The sequence below is a fragment of the Anser cygnoides genome, chromosome 1, assembly GCF_040182565.1.
Source record: "Anser cygnoides isolate HZ-2024a breed goose chromosome 1, Taihu_goose_T2T_genome, whole genome shotgun sequence".
NCBI classification, from domain to species: Eukaryota; Metazoa; Chordata; class Aves; order Anseriformes; family Anatidae; genus Anser; species Anser cygnoides.
The window spans coordinates 59,118,570-59,135,714 of record NC_089873.1 but is presented as its reverse complement, the minus strand read 5'-3'; the positions used below and the strand labels follow the sequence as shown (position 1 = coordinate 59,135,714).

Genomic DNA, 17,145 nt, shown 5'->3' with positions numbered 1-17,145 from the left:
CGTGTCAGCTAAAAGTGGGATTCAGCTTACAGTGTTTCTACACCGTGCAATTCTTTCAAAACAGACAATAAAACATCTGCTAGGGTGGGTCTGTAGCAGGTTAAGAAGTATGCTGGTTTATGTACATGGAAAATGAAGCATCATTTACAGTCAGTTGCAAAATTAGTGGCAATGTGGCTGTATGGTTACTGTATGTAGTGCAAACACAGGCACTGAAGGGACAAAAGGATAACTAGTCTGGTAACTCTGGGATTAAGAATATCCATCACGTTCAGAAAATGTGTAACAATTCTTCAGAGGAATAAAACAACATGATTTTTAAAAATGAAACAAACAAAAAACTGCTCTTTACATACCTGTACATGAGTCGCCCTCTTTCCCTTGCATTCATTCTTCCCCATTCACCATTTTCAAATGCCTCTTTTGCTGCTGCCACTGCTTTGTCAACATCAGCCAATGAAGCAGAAGATACACTGGCTATTATCTGTCAAAAGGTAGCGTTTTGTTAGTTCAGACTGAAAGGCTATTATGCTGTGTGTAACTTGTTCCTCCTAAACTTCTTGATAGGGTATAAGCAAATAATCAATATTGTCAAGCCCATCACTTGTCATGGGTGAATCATGCTGCAAGAAGTTCAGATACAGCTGGTGGTGGCTGAATTTGGAGGACAATGCAGGGACTCTGATTCCTACATCTTTCTTTACATCAAGGCACATTGTCTCCCTAATATACACACAGTATTTTATGATGATTGTGTTCTATCAACATATACATTGTAAATCCTAACACAGAATTGCTATGATTTTTATTCCATTCCTTTATGGAGTTAAAAAAAAAAAGTACCAGAATCTGGCTTCTGATGACAGTGACATTTGTGGTACTGATTTCAGCAGAATTCAGTTACTCCAGAATTAAATGGCATACAAGGGCATCAGCAGCACTTATTTATAATTCTGAGTCACGCAACCAATGTTCAGTGTTTTTGAGAGGATGAAGCAGAACTGTATTTTCCTGTTGAGAAGTCATCTTTCTAACTGGGAATTTAATGGGATATTTTAAAGTCACATTTGCCCTAAGACATCAGCTTTGTAAATAAAAGTAAAACAAAAACTGTTGATGACTGACAAAAAAAATATACAGTATTCTAAAAGAAATACTTCTTTAGCAAGTAATCTTCAGCAGTTTTTGTTTGCAAAGCTAAACAAGAATGTGAACAAGGTAAACCATAGAGCTAGGCAGGGAGACTGACATACTAGTTGAAGTGGAATTGGGTTATTTTTAATGTGCAACTTGATTGAAATGGAAAAACTGTAGAATATATAAATTGAGAAGTAAATTGAAATTTAAAATTATTTCTGGAGGTTCTTTAATGTATTTATGGTTTTGAACTTGGCAATATTTAGTGTTTTAGATTTTTTGTAGGCAAAGAAATTGAAATAAACTGGTACTGATTATACTTAAAAATTACTTACTGATCCATCTGTTGGGTTTATGGTGTCGTATGTTTTTCCATCATCAGCATTTATAAATTGACCATTTATGAAACACTGGTATGGCATATTCACAGTCATGTTGTTCACATTTTTTGAAACCTAAGAGCAAAATGAATAAGATATTAATTTGACTTTTTTAATAATTAAGATTTTAATGTAGCTTAACAAGCTTTTGGTATGTACAGCCAACATCCACCCACATTTTAGGATGCATATATGGCTGTTAGGAATGTCCAAGAAAGTAAAATGAAATTGAAATCATATTCTCCATTAACACCAATGCCCATACTCAGAGACAGTGAAGTAGATTTCCATAATTTTTATAATTGGATCTCTATGGCTAAAAAATACTAAACCCTGGTTAAGGCTGGTCCCAGTGGACTTGAAATGAACATGTAATTCCCAAATTCAAGTAATCCTGCCTTGTTTAATGACTTCATGAAATACGCTATCTTCCCTTCACACAAAGTTTTCAATCAACACCTAGGAGAAAAACCTAGCACAGCTTGCCTCAGGACTGCAGAAGGTCTAGAAAAATTCTGACTGAGGCATACTGGCAGGACAGAGCAGGGGAGGCAGGAATATCTGCACATGTGAGAGCTACTCTAACGTGCGTTCTTGATCTCGCAGTTTGTATAACATTGTAAATGATGTTACATACATACTTCCACTCCAAAATGTAAATACATAAAACTTGGGGGGGGGGGGAAACAGTTACAAATGGTTTGCATGACCAAATACTTGTATTTCTGCCAGCATCAAACAGTCTAGGAAAATGCATTGTCTATCTTCCCAAAAAACAATAAAGAGTAAGCAATGAAGGCAAAATAAAAGGTCTTACATAATCAATGACCAATTCTTCTTCTTTGTCCTCTCCTCTGAGTTTTCTGACAGCCATCTGAACAAAGTCTGCAAACTTAGTGGCCATATACACATCTTCGTTCTGTAGCTGAAGCCCACTATATTTCTGTTTGATTTCTTCTAGCATTCTGAAGATTTTAAAGAAATAGTAAGTTGAATTAGAAATGGAAGAACTATTCAGATAAACAAATCACTGTAAGTTGGAAAGGAGTCAAAACTGGCTACCGGTTTGTATGCATGTGAATATATGTGTGTGTGTTTCTCTGAGAACAATGGCACTGCAGTTGTACATTTTACTGAAATCCCTTGGGTTAATTGGGGGTGTTATGGAAAAGAAGATGTGAGTTTTGGAATACTCTTGGATAAACTTTTGGAAATAAATGACAAATAACGTACTGATTGATGAAACAGCATATGAGACTACCCATACATGGAGGAAATTTAGAACTCTGTGAGACTGCTAAGTAATAAGGACAACAATCGTTTTGTTAAAAACAAAAACAAACAAGAAACCAACACTGAAATGCTGGTCTTATTTTATGGCCTGGGATATCTGACTTGCGAAAAGAATTTAACTGAAGAGACCCAACACAACATGAACTCTGTGCACTTGTATGCATGGGCTGAATCCTTTCTCTAAAAGAGCTGGCTCCTCTTTCCTTCTCAGGAGTTCTTTGCCAAATCAGCCTCCTGCTCTTGAGATACCTGTCACTGCATTCAAACAGGTTTGGGCACCACCATTCTTCCCCATATGGCTCTGTTCCTGAAGTTACAGGGAACTTTGCTTGAACACAAAGAGCAGGATTACATCAATAACTCCTAATTTTGGGAACAGAACCCTATAATATTTTCAAAGGTAGGAAGGGAGATAGTTAAATAGTACTAGAAAATACAATGGACAATCTTTTTTTTTTTTTTTTTTGAACACTACTCTATCAACCCTGACTTAAAAGCACCATGACAACACTGTTTCCATTAACTTTTGCTTCCAAATTTTGTTGTTTTGAATAGTTTTTTACCTGACAACATGCATAGAGGATGCTCCAGATTTGAAGAAGTCTGTGGAATCCTCAATTACAGCAATATTGCTCAAAATTCCTTTCCAAATGGCCTAATAATATACAAAAATTGTGGAGACAATAATGAAAAATCCTCTAATTGCAAGAAGTATTTATCAAGTGGTATTTTATAAGGTATCCATGCCTACAAAGTATATTATTTCATAGGATTCTAAAACAGAAAAACATTTTAAGAGGATCTGGAACTTTCTATAGACTTCATGTTAGCCAATAAAATATTCAGCATAATTATCATATTAAAAATTATTTCATTCATAATAATATTACTTAATGAGGCACACAACCTGGTACAAAGGTAATAATTGTCAGGCCCATTTTTCAAGGCCTTTTTCTCCAAATAATAATTTCCTGCTGCATTATAGAATGTGCTGTCAGCAGAGGTGGGGATAGCCTGGAGAAATTTGTGACTGGATGGGTGGAATTTCTGGCAGCTGGGCAGAGCTGAGGAGTAGTTTAAGCTGCATGCATGAGATGGACATTTCTGCTAATGTGAAAGGTGAAATAACTGGTAGAATGAAATTTCAATTAATTATAATTCAGAGTCAGCAGCTCGTGACCTGAGTTCATCTTTCTTTTAGCTATTGTCTCAGTCAATAGCTACAGGCAGTATTGTAGTTGCTGGCAAGCAGGTTCAAGGTAATGTTGGAGCAGCAGTTTAAAACATCAGTTCATCAAGCTGCATGACTTGTGCCAAAAGTTACTGGCAGAGTTAGCGGAAGGGAAGACATCTGTGATTCAGTTGCTCTGGCACGAAACCCAAACTAATCACCAATGTGGCTTCAATCTAAGCACACGACACTCATTACAGAGGGGAAGACTATGCAAGAGGGCAGCAAGGTGCCTCTCTGGCCTTGAGAGATTTCTGCTCCAGCTGCCCCATCGCCACACCCCTCTGCAAGGTAGCCTCTTGTGTGTGGTTGTGGCAGAAGACAGCACAAAGGTAGAGGTAGAAAACTGCTGCTTTTCTCTCTTGGACTGCTGTTCCTAGACTCCCTGGAGCTTGTCCACAAGAGCAATTCAGACTGCATCCGAGTGAGTACTACCACAGTGATGAAAGGATCTCAGAACTTTCGAGGTCTTGAAAACCTCACTGTTGTGAGACAAACGTCCTTTTGTTTCTCCTCACTCTACATTCACTCCCACCTTCACCATTCACAAACGTTTACCATAACTGACACTGTGATCATTGTCTTTGTAACACTTATATCTGAAAGAAAATTTGATAGGGTTATGTGTAAGTTTTTGTATATTCTAGTGAATTCTCACATCCATCAGAATTAATTTCAATAACTAAAAATTTGACCCCATACTCTTCACAAAACAATTTTCATGGTTAAATAAAAGATATGCCTTCCTTATAATGAGAAGTACCTAATGTTTTTGTCTGAAGTAATATACTACTAAAACAGTTTATTAAATTACCCTAATATCTTCTGCCATCCTTTTTTCCTCTTCTGTAAGTTCCAGGGCAGTTGTTTCATCAGCAGAGAAGTATTTAGATGCAGGGATCATTTTTCCATCCTCAAACTGTAGATTTCGCACTAGTACCTGAAAAATGAGGGGACATGACTTCAAATTATCTGGAAGGCAAGATGTCATTGTGTGGAGAGTTTTTAGGTATTAATATGGTCGTGGAAATAGTAAAATAAATGGCTTATAGGAAAGCTGCTATGATACAGGTAATTTAACAGGTCATTCCTACTTGTCTTCAGATTCTCCCCTAGCATTAATACATTTTAATCCATTGAAACTGAATATGGATTTAGTCTGAGGCAAAACATGAATGTCTTTTCTCTAGGATCGCAGAGGACTGGTAAGCTCCAAAAAAATTTGCTACCATTTGCAGCTCAATTTTTATAGCATAACAATTCCACACTACCTGCACTTCTTGCTAATTTATTCCATCCATACTCATGTGTGCGAGGGTGAGCACTTACCATCTTCCCATCATTACCAAAAATGACCAGGCCGTTCTTGGTTACAAGTCCAGGTTTTGAAGCACCTTTTATTGCCAGCTCTTGCCCAGCAGGCACCGAAGCATCAAGTAATGATGATCCATAAAAAGTAACCACCTAAAAATAAATGGATTTAAAAGTACATAGATTCTAAACATGCTCTAAAATCCTAATGATGAAGTGATATTGTTTGGAAGCTTTAGTATAATATAAAGTAATAAAATATAAGTAACTACACATGGAAAACATGTTATAACATTATTTCTGTATCTTTACAACCCAGGACATGTAAAACTTTGCAAGCTGCCTAAACCTGCAAAGGTGCTTAGCTGTAATGTTGTGCAAGACTCAATCAATGCAGAAAGGGAAACAATTTTTGTCAGTGCATGTCCAAAGTGAGAGACCAGCAGAAGCCTGAATGTGAGTGGTAGAGTCCTGATCTGCCTGCAGGCTGGAAATGCTGAATGCCGCCTCTCGTTTAGCCTCTTCTGCTCTTTCTGGGCTCTCAAATCAGTCCCTCAATATTAGGGCAGAGCCAGGCTTTTGGATCAGACTAACAACAGCTGGCTAATAGTTAAGTAACAAAATTTGGACATCATACCCAGGAAATGTGACTTTAAAATATTTTATGCAAGTAAAATGCAGATCAAATGTGTAATGGTTTTAAAATATAGAGTAGAATCAGAATCACAGAATGGCTTCGGTTGGAAGGGACCTTAAAGATCATCCAGTTCCAACCCCCCTGCCATGGGCAGGGACACCACCCACTAAATCAGGTTGCCCAGGGCCTCGTTCAACATGGCCTCGAACACCTCCGGGGATGGGGCATCCACAGCTTTTCTGGGCAGACTGTTCCAGTGCCTCACCACCCTCTGAGTGTAGAATTTCCTCATAACCTCTAACCTGAATCTCCCCTCTCTTAGTTTAAAACCATTCCCCCTTTTCCTGACATTATCTAACTGAGCAAAAAGTCACTCTCCATCTTTTCTCTAAGCCCCCTTTAAGTATTGAAAAGTTGCAACATGGAAAGGAAGTAGTTGTTTTGAGATTAAATTAGATAAGTTTAATTCTACAAATGATTCTAGTATTCCTAGGACCAAATCTCTTTTAAAAATACTTTGTTGTTGTTGTTGTTATTATTTCAGTTGCTCGGTGTTTCATTCTGCTGTTATATTGTGATGTTGCCCACTGTACAGTGTGGGTTTTGTTACACTGTAATGCATACCTACTTCCTTAAACGACTGGCACGGTCTGCTTCTACCCTTGCTTTTTACTGCTTTGTACTATTCATACTATTTTTCAGATACTGCTCTTATCCTTCTTTTAATTAAATGCACCTATCATAAAAATGTTACCTACTGTGTTCTGTGTATTCGTTCACGTGCCTGTTCTAGATATATACAAAATATACAATGACCAAATGAGAGCTACTCCAACATAACTCAAATTTGTATTCACCTGTACGCAGACACCTTTAGCTTTTGTAATAAAAAAGTCACAAATAGAGTACTGAATTTACGGAGCTTACCTGGCCATCCACTGTTGCCCATGCTCCAGGTACTTTATCATGCCCTCGGATCCAATTGTGCAAAGCTGCTGCAGGTTGATCCCAGGAGATCTAGGAAGTCAAGATATGCCAGCTAATTCTTCTCTATTTAGTTATAAATCAAGTTACTAAGGTTTTCCAAGCTGCATACCACCCCCCCCCCCCCCCCCCTTTCTTTCAACTGTTAAGAACACAGAAAGGGTTTGGTCTAATACAGAAAGACCAGTGCAGCCTTTATCTTTCCACAGATTCTCCTTCTTACACTAATGTAATGAATACATAACTCTTGCTACTAGGTATTCATTCATAATTAATATTATGATGAACAAATTTACTAAACACTGTATAAATATAAGTAGCATATGTCAGGGTAACACCTTCTGCTGAACATGATCTATTTATTGCTTGGTTCCTAAGTTCTTTTAAAAACTTTTATTAAAATACTGACTAATCATTTACTAACCCTTTATAAATTGTTTCATAAATGGAATCTCTACTAAAACTTGCAGTTCCTGCAAGACCTTGAGGAAAAAGGAAATAATGTTTTGTAAAGAATGTCATATATACTTAAAATGTAACACTAGTGAAAATGTATTGCTTTATCTTTGCAAGTACCATGAGTATATGTATGAAATGAATTAAATAAAGTAATAGAATATCTATTAAATAACAAATCTCAAGTGTTCTTCTTAGTTAAAGCACAAGGAGTATTTAGAAGCAAGTTATAAGCCAATGAGAATAGTTTTCCAACCAGGGCATTAAACTAGTTCAATCCGGGGGAGTTCCTTATATACTATATTTAAGGGATGAATACAGCTTTTGGACAACACATACAATTTAAATAAATACATTAAAAATTATAAGGCACTATGCATCTTTGAATTCACTGCAGTTTTGCATATACTGTTTACATTTGTTAGGTCCTCATTCTCATTCTTCCCTGTAATTTCAATAATGACATGAAAGTTCCCCTTGGTCAGCTCCTTTTCACTGACATTTTAGAATAGCTAGGAGTCAAAAACAGTAACCTCTTCAGCTGTTCTGCTAGTTCCTACATATGGGGTCAGTATGTATATGGGCACCCCAAAATTTTGGTCCATAACTGTTATATAAGGTCAGAACACTTAAAAATGTGCATATGAAAAGCTATTTGTGTCTAAGCTAAGTCAGCAATTGTGATATGATAAAAAAGCATTAAAATTTCAGGTGAAAAGGAGTATGTTCACCAAGGTCAAGAGGCTGAAATTGTTGGTAATATTTTCACTTTTTTTTTTTTCTTTTAAACTTCTGCAATGGTCTAGAAAAGCAAAAGAGGGTATTAGAGGCAGCGTTCACTATCATTTTATGGTGGCTTTCCCAACCACAAAGAAGACCTAGCTAATGCAGTAGGGATAATTATATAGTATATGTTGCCCATGCTCCAGGGCATGGGCATTATTATTATTTTTTATTTATTTTTAAAAATATGTTGTTTGTTTATGAGACCTCCTTGCTTATTTGTTTGTTTTTCTGGTAGGTGCCAACACTTATTTTTTGTAACATCAGACCTATTTCTGGTAGAGAATATAGCATGGGTTGTTGGTAAACAAACTATCTCCATTCATTGCTGTATTTAAAAGTATGGTAACGTAAGAAGTCACTGAAGGTGCAGCTGCTATCTAGCTATTTGTAGATGATCTCAAGTAGGTCATCAAGTTTCTATATATATGTAACTGTTGGCAGGCTATATGAACTTAACCTGGGGCTCCATCCCAGAAATATGAGATGAGGAAACAATTGAGTTAAAACCTATATTAATTTCATGTCACTACTATTGAAATACGAATTAGAAACAACTTTTCTAGAGATAGGCGGTAGATAGGCAGTAGAAAACCACAGAGTTATTTAACACTACCTCTGCATTTTCCTTTTTCTGGATCCCTTCATATGTTGCCCCTTCTTCAGGCTGAGGTATACGAGGTGCCTTACCATCAGCGATTAGATGTACAGCTTCCACCTAAGTAAAAAAGTAACAGATTTAATGTTAGCTTGGTTTCCCTTTTTGAACTCAGTCATGCTTGTGACTGACTGCAGAAGACTTTCTTCCACAAGAATAGGTTTCTTTTTAAAACTTGGATTTTCCAAAATCTAGGGAACCAATACTGCACTGATTAACATACATATATACTTCAACTTCTTTGACAAAAAAGTAGCCTTAGAAATTTGATTGGAGTGCCTAGTTACCATGCAAATAGCAGCTGCCTAAATTCTACAGGACCAGAACTTAGCTAAGCACAGAACGAAGTTCTATATGTTTGCATTCATCTCTTCTTTCTGCAAAAAGATATTTCTCTGCATTAAAATAGGGAGAAAAAAAAAAAACTCTAATGATCCATGTTGAGTATTTTTATGTATTTTCTTTTCTTCATTTTAAAACAAAACAGAGCAAAACAGAAAAAAAGGACATGTATACAAAATCCAAAGCCAGTCCACCAAGGCTGTGAACTTTAAACACCATCCCTCTTTTTTCTTCAGCCTCACCCCTAACTTTCTGTTCTCTGTAAGCCTGTAAAAATTTTCACCTTGTAAAAACATTCAAGTCTGTGGAAGAGCTACACTCAAGACAAATCTGACCTGTTGCCTTCTGCAGAAACAGGATATGCTCTGCCCACTGCCAGCAACAAATATTCTTAGGCAACCTCCTCAGCTGTTGTGAAGCAGCAGAGCTCCTCTGAACCTTAAAATTCATCTGAACACCACAACCTCTGTCTTACCAAATTTATGCATTTTGTACTTCCTCTTCCTTTCTTTTTCTTTTCAAACTCCAGCAGATGCTATTCTTTTCATTTTAAAATGTTGATATTTAATACAGGTAAACATACCATAGCCTTTACTCCCTCTGGGAAGAGAAACCGGTTATACAGATCATCCACGGTATCGTTTTGGCCAACATCACATTCTCGCTGCAGAAGTATTGGTCCAGTGTCCAAACCATCATCAGCCCAGAAAATTGTAAATCCTGCTTTCTTATCTCCCTGAATTAAAGTCCTGGAGGTAAAAGAAACCTTACAGTAAATAGAGACATTATGAAAGCAGTCAGGGATATCCATTCTTTTGTTACATATTTATTTGCTTTACGCAGAAAATAAAATTCCAACACTATTTACCCCCAGTTTCATTGCTCATTTCATAGCCAGGTACCCGAAGTTTTGATACTATTGATGTGTGTTTCCCCAAAGTGACATAAGAAAAGCTGCAACTGAATCCAAAGCATTTATCACACCGTTCATTGCGCTATTTTAAGTGTATTATCAGTGATAAGACACATAGAGCAAAAGGTATGCAATAGTTGTGACAGTTTGAAAGATGGAAGTATCGAGACAGTATATTTTCTAAATAATTCCTAATTGTTTACAGTAACTAGCTAAGCTTCAAAGCTTATCTGTAGGTCAGCAAGGGAAGTACAGCTGTCCCACAGCTGAAAAAGAGCTAAAGTGAGAGTGGAAAATGATGGATGCTTAAGAAAGCAGGAATGTGTAACTGTTTAAGGAAAAGTCAGTGGGGGAATTTATGTCCAGCCAGATTCTCAGCTGGTGCGCATGAACATAGCACTGCTCATACTGCAGACCTACGCTGATTTACATCAGCTCAGGATCTCTCTGAACTTGAAGGGAACTTCAGCTACATAGATTTTCTGGTTCTCTGTTGGAGCTGCAGGTGCCTCAGAATGATGGAAAATCAAACCAAAGTGCTTAAGCAAGCAACCAGAAGTGAAGAGGCACAACTTTTCTGCGTGCTTTTAACAATATGTATGCATGCAAACACCAACGCCATATTCTGTAAGACATATATAAATATTCCCTTGGCAGTCCATGTTGTGACAGGATCATTCGAGATCTGGCTTATACACATGAAAATTCACAACATAAACACTGAAAACTACATTATTAAAAGGAAAAAAAACATGCATTTGAGCAAAAGAAAAAAAAAACTCTGAAGACAGTTGGAGAAGTTAGCAGTTACATCAAAAATGAAAATTTGCAAAAATTTGGGTAGTCCATGTAAGATCTTTCACACATTTAAGCAGCATCTCATCTGTTTTATATTATCTAAAAATACAGAAGGAGCACCCTGGTGAGAAGTACATGTCCTCAGCATTGCACTGAGGAAGAAGAAAGTAATGTGGGCAAATGCCGCTGACGCTGAGTAGACAACAGGATGAGAATTACTGTGAGCTCCTTCCTCTGTGCACCATCTCCCTCTGCAAAAAGTTGCTCATAACAAAGTGGCAGCAGCTGGAAGAGGCTGTAACTGATGGAGTGAGGAACCCTCAGTGGCTTAGAACCTTTGTTTGTGGTTGGTGTCCCTTAGTCATGCCTAATTCCCACTGTTCCCCAACACATCTTTAAATAATCACCACGCTACCTGCTCGATTATTTTTAATTTGTTTCTTCATATTTAGACAATTTCTTATTGAATTTAAACATTATGATAGGAACATTTCTGCTTTCACAGGAATGCTAGATCTGAGTCCACTGTGTTCATTATTGGAGGGTAGTTCTTTCACAATAACACCTTGAATCTAGCCTTGTGCATTGCTCAGGATGATAGCAGGATAAACTTTTCTTCTTGTAGATTGTTTTCTCTCTTTCTTTTCTGTGAAATCTTAGGCTCTGTCATGTCTCTGTAGACAGTTATCTAGTGTTTGAAGGGGATGAACTGCGAGGGTACTGTCCTGCCTATGGAAACTACATGCTGTTGAGCTACCTATGTGAGTAAAATATATGAACGGACAGATCACATCACTGGTCTTCCCAGAATAACAGCTGCACTTGCAGTGGAAATCGTGCTGAATCTCAGGTATGAAGAGCAATTCATGACCCAAATACTCAGCTGCTTCACAGAACTTGCTTCAGAGCAGTTGCAAGTCAACAGAAATGTGTCAGCAATTACATGAGTAATGGGTCTGGCCCAACATCCCAGCAGGACATAGACGTAGTTTTGATGAACAGCATGCAAAAACTTACCAGTTGATTGCAGAAGCTCCTCGGTGCCGTGGTAGGATGGATGGATGGTAAATAATTGAGCCATGTTTTGGGCAGTCAATAACATCCATAGGGATGAACTGTGTACAGAACGGAAGGACATTTAGCTCTGCTCCAACGGATTTGTAGGCTGCAACTACTTCCTGGATAGGCTTGCCTTTAGCTCTCCATCTGGGAAACTTAAAAACAGGAGTGCCATCCTTTTCTGCTGCCAGTGCTGAGGAATGAGAATATTTTTTTTGTTAATTCACATTCTTTTGTTAAAAGTTCAAATTCAAATGAGATATGGCAAGACAACTCAGATCATGAAATGCAATACATAGAGCCCTTTGTACTGTTCTGTATGGTGTTTAAAGAAAACTTTGTGCTTGAATATATTTTATTAATTCTGTCACTGATTCTCATTCCTACAGCTTGTGTCCTTCTCAACTTTTAAATTCACTCTTATGGCCTGGCTCATAAATACAATGGAAAGCAGAAGAGATTGATGAATGTCATTGACTATTAAATAATGACACTTATTTTTTGTCCAATCATTACATTTGCCTGCAACTGGTTTGGTTTAGCAGAGCTTAAGTTTACATTTCAGCAATTTGTATGTGAATATTACTACATGCTCATCTCAGTAGCATCTTGCCATGTGGCTCAAATATTAACAGATGCTAGTGGCCTTCAGTTATTTCTTCAAAATTCTGTTTACTGGTGATTTCTGGATCTGTTTCCATTTATCTGTGTGACACAACTACACCCAAAATTTGGCTGAAGGCTGAGAAAAAGCAACTGCATTAATTGCAGAGAGAATTTTTAGGTGTTTTATAAATTCCATTGTGCATTTGCTTCACAACCCATCACTGGGAGGACAGTAGAGTCGAACTCTACAGCTGTTGAGTTGGATATGTAATTGCAAGAAAAGGGAAGACAAGAAGAGATATGGACAATTTACCTAATTTAATTTCTATTTTGAAACACATTTTTGTACTTCCTTCCTCTTTTTCGTATCTGAAATTGAATCTTGAGTTTGACCTGAAGCATCTTTAGCCAACCAACTTAGGTCTTAAGTAAATACTTAAGTATCATTCCACACTGTGCACTGGAAGTTAGCATGCACCGCAATTGCTTTTAGAAATAAAAATCATAGCTGACTGAGGATATAGAAACATAAGCCAACTTCACGTGAGTCTTCAGCTGTTTGGATCATCAGGAATTAAAAAGCAACAAAACGTTAGGAGAACAATAAACATTCCACAGCTTAGTTAAAATGGCCACGACTGAAATCAGTGGAAGAGTTGCTGTGTTCCATCTGCTAGTTTAACTGTATAGTAATAATCTGTATAGTACAACCAAGTATTATGGTATGCCTCCAGAACTGGATGGTTAAATTGTCTTTTTCTAAACTAATACTTACCTCCTGTAATTCTTCCAACATGTGATTAACTCTTTTAAAGAGGTGGGGTTATAGAATGTAATAAACTTGAGAACTATGTGCTAGTTTGGGAGTGCCATAGCCCAAGTAAGCAAAATTTATGTTTAATTCTTCCCTTATAAGAGTTCTGGAAAAACATGTCAGGACCTGACCAAAATAAAAAAGCAGAAGAGATGCTTGAGACAGCTCATGGAATGTAATTTTAATTTCTGATTATCCATAAAGGTAAGTTCCTTTCTGGCACTTACATTTGCTAATCCTATTAACTCACCATTTTCATGGCACTGAAAAATAAGAGAAAGTTATAATTCAGATAGTGATACCAAATAAGCTTCTTCATCACACTATGTTCTGTTGTACAAGTACAGTTCTGAATACCTGCCCAGCAACTGTTTGTTTAGAAAGTCCAGAAAATCATTATGCATCATGGCATTGTAAAAAGGGAGAGCAAAGCCTCTTCTACCCTTTTCAGTGGGTTTTCCATAGTCCAGGTGGAAGAGAAATAGGCTCTGCAGGTGCACTGCTGCATACAAGCTTGTCAGAAAGGGCAGAAAGCCAGGGATAAACAGTCTTGGCTCCATGCCTTGAGTGTCCCAGACAGCACCATGAAACAGGTGACAGACATTTGTGCTTGAGTACAGGCTCAGCAGCTATTTGCTTCTTCTCCAGAAAAGGGAACGAGTCTGGAGCTAATGCAGCCTATCGGACTGTTCCTTGAACCTGCTTTTACATATTTTGCATATTGTTAAGATACAGATCTAGTTCAAGATGATTACCTTTAGGATGTGCATTCAAATAAGATGCACAGATTAATTTATTTTCTTAATATCACAATGTATAGCCCTGCGTAGCTAGAGAAAAGTTTTAAATACTGATCTAATTAAGAAGGTCAAACCAGTTCTGGGACTTGTGTTTTCATTTAAGCATAGTTCTTGTGCTGAATTCAGTGTAATAAAGGCAAAATATGCAAGTCATTCCCATATAGACATCTTCTTCTCACGACAAGGCAAGTTTATGTATGTCTGTAAGTTAGCATTTAGATTAAGGTTACACTTACCCAAAGGATCAGCTTGTCCATTCTTGTCAGGCACTGTGAATACTCCCACAACTTTATGGCCTTCTTTTCTCAGCTTGTTATATACTTCTTGTCCAAAAATGCTTTGACCTATAAGGGCTAGCTTTAGCTTATTCTGATAAGCCTGATCAAAAGAATTAAAACAAACCATGTTATAGGATGCAAAGTATATATGTTGCTACTTATATTTCTCTCTTGCTCTTTTTGGATCAACATTCATTTTGATTTAAAATGCAACAATCTTTCTACCTCAAATGCCTTTGGAGAAAAAATAATCAATTGTTTACCTATTGTTAATCTCTCAGAAATAAATAAATGAGAACACTGAGCATAAAAGTGTCATTTGATATTGCCACTGATGTTTATATTGGTTTCTCATAATTTTTATTAGACAAACTCACTTTACTCTGTAAGAGGCATAACAGGCTCTATGACCTTGTTCCTAGTCATAACTAACATGATATGAAATACAAAAATATTTTTGAAACAGGTACATACAACAGTTTTTTTAGGCGTAATTTAGGTGTCTGGAACATGCCCTCTAAATCTATATAATTAGATGGTGGCATACAATTTGTGGTTAATATGAATAGACAAAGAAGACAAGCTTGCATTGTTCCTGCCAAGTTAAAAGCAGCGATCATCCATTTGATCCTCCTACACAGAAATACCACTAAATATGAGGTTCCCTTGCTGGACTTCCCTTGCCTTCTGTGTCTGCTCATCAGTACAGTGGATACATGCTTTTACGCTTCTTTAGACTGAGTAGGTGCCAATAACTGCCCCAACTTTTGATTTTTAGGACAGTTAGAATCACAGCACTACTATAATACCAGAAAATCGTCTACTGCTATTTTATTTAAGCTCTTCACATGCTGAGAAAAGTACTAATTCCCTTAGGCTCCCCAAAATCTAAAGAATGGTCTTCTGCAGGACTCCAGCTTTGAGGACACTCTAATTTTAATCCTTCCCTTTCAAGGAAACATACCAGATGAAGCACAGCGTACGTTTTCTGGGTTTGATGTAGCCCCTGTGTGAACAGGGAAGGCGGGGAGAACCCAGCTTCAGTGAATCCACCTCAACTTTGAAACTGTTCCAAGACCAACTGAGTTTTACTGTGAACACTACAAATACATTGATGCTCTTCAACATAATCCAAACTCTCACAGAATCACAGAATCACCTAGGTTGGAAAAGGCCTTCAAGATCAAGTCCGACCATCAACCTGACCTACTGAGTTCCATCACTACACCATGTCCCTCAGTGCCTTTGTGCTCCTCTTTCATCCTGCCTCTGGCCCCTTGCCCCTACCACCTCCTTTTTCCTAGAGGTATTATTCCTGTGGCTGCAAGGTGAACTGGATTAGGGTACGGAGACAGGTGGTCAGTGGCCTGACAAAATGTGGCTAATTCTTAACTGGATCTATTCACAGGTCTAGTTCATTGCAACACCACAAGCCCTAACGCAGGTCCAGCAGGGGTGCAGGAATGAGCATGGTGTGGAACTGCCCTTGCAAGCGCTGCCTTTGCATTTTTCATCAGCTATGACTGAAACCTTTGAAAAACAAATGGACTGGCAGACCTGGTCATTAAGGAAAGCTCCGCACGCAATAAACAAAAAACCTGCCTTCCCCACAGCTGCGTCAGATGGAAACTATTCCTAGATTTGGACCACTGAAGGAGGTCTGAATGAAGGACAGAGTATAAATCCACATCCCCACCTTCATCCTTAACTTCATCTTTCCCAACTCAACTTGGACTGCCATTTATCCTGAATGAGGCGCCATGAGCTCAGAGCGATACGTAGGAATCGAGGCACTGTCTGAGCGTCTTGACCACCAGTATTTGTTCTGTGTGTTGGCACTTGCAGGTTTTTCTCCTGCGTCCTCTCTTCCCTTTCTTATGGAAGCTGGGACATAAGGATGGCTTGAGGAAGTGGGTTATTGATTGGACACCAGGTGATCTGCACTGCCCTTCAGATCAAATGACAAATTCTGTGACAAACAGAAATGTCCTGAAAAACAGGTTACTCAAAAACACAATCCATTTCAATGCAATTCATTTCACAGTTGAAATATTATGGATGAATTTTGCCGTTTTCAAGTTACAGTTCAGTTGTGCAGATGGCCTTAGGGAAAGGACTTTACAAAATGGTAGGCTCCACTACAGGAATATTGAAGCATGCTTGTTATTTTATGCATACCATTTTTATATAAACCAGTAAGAAATAACTATTTGTCTCCAGAGGCAGTGTTTTTCTTCAGAATGAAGCTGCATAAGCAAAACTATCCCTGTGTTACAGCATTAGTCAGCATGCCTGCAACTGCAGTAGTAATAAATAGTTGCAAAGGTGGACATAACTTGGGCTGCAAAATCAGATTTTCACAGCTGGCTGGTAAACATCCTCTGTGAGACCGGTAATGACGATATTCCCAACCAACGCTGCACTGCTGGTAGTAATGCCTAAAATACGTCCAGTATTTTGTCAACATTAGTAAAGACAAGTCCTGGATCTGAATTTCAGAGAGCACAAGTTATCTTTGCAGTGTTTATCTAGCAAGGCCCAGTGGATGCAGATAGACTGTATTCCCAATGCTTTGTGACCGGTGTCTTTACTTTTACAGCAGAAACACTGCTGCATTATAAAATTTAGTCATCAGATTTTCCTAATCTTTTAATTGTTTTAAGTA

The 17,145-nt window shown here is 37.8% G+C and overlaps 1 protein-coding gene across 1 annotated transcript in view; it reads right to left on the bottom strand.

Moving 5' to 3' along the window:
- The window catches only part of ALDH1L2 (aldehyde dehydrogenase 1 family member L2), a 34,716-nt gene that overhangs the window by 14,089 nt on the left and 3,482 nt on the right, over window positions 1-17,145 (bottom strand). Inside the window, exons 2-12 of the mRNA XM_066997268.1 lie at window positions 14,439-14,580; window positions 11,941-12,175; window positions 9,796-9,961; window positions 8,829-8,930; window positions 6,917-7,006; window positions 5,371-5,505; window positions 4,856-4,981; window positions 3,374-3,465; window positions 2,335-2,482; window positions 1,473-1,592; window positions 357-484 (exon numbers count right to left, since the gene is read on the bottom strand). Of these exons, the coding sequence (XP_066853369.1) occupies window positions 357-484; window positions 1,473-1,592; window positions 2,335-2,482; window positions 3,374-3,465; window positions 4,856-4,981; window positions 5,371-5,505; window positions 6,917-7,006; window positions 8,829-8,930; window positions 9,796-9,961; window positions 11,941-12,175; window positions 14,439-14,580 (1,484 nt within the window). The remainder of the gene's footprint in view (window positions 1-356; window positions 485-1,472; window positions 1,593-2,334; window positions 2,483-3,373; window positions 3,466-4,855; window positions 4,982-5,370; window positions 5,506-6,916; window positions 7,007-8,828; window positions 8,931-9,795; window positions 9,962-11,940; window positions 12,176-14,438; window positions 14,581-17,145) is intronic.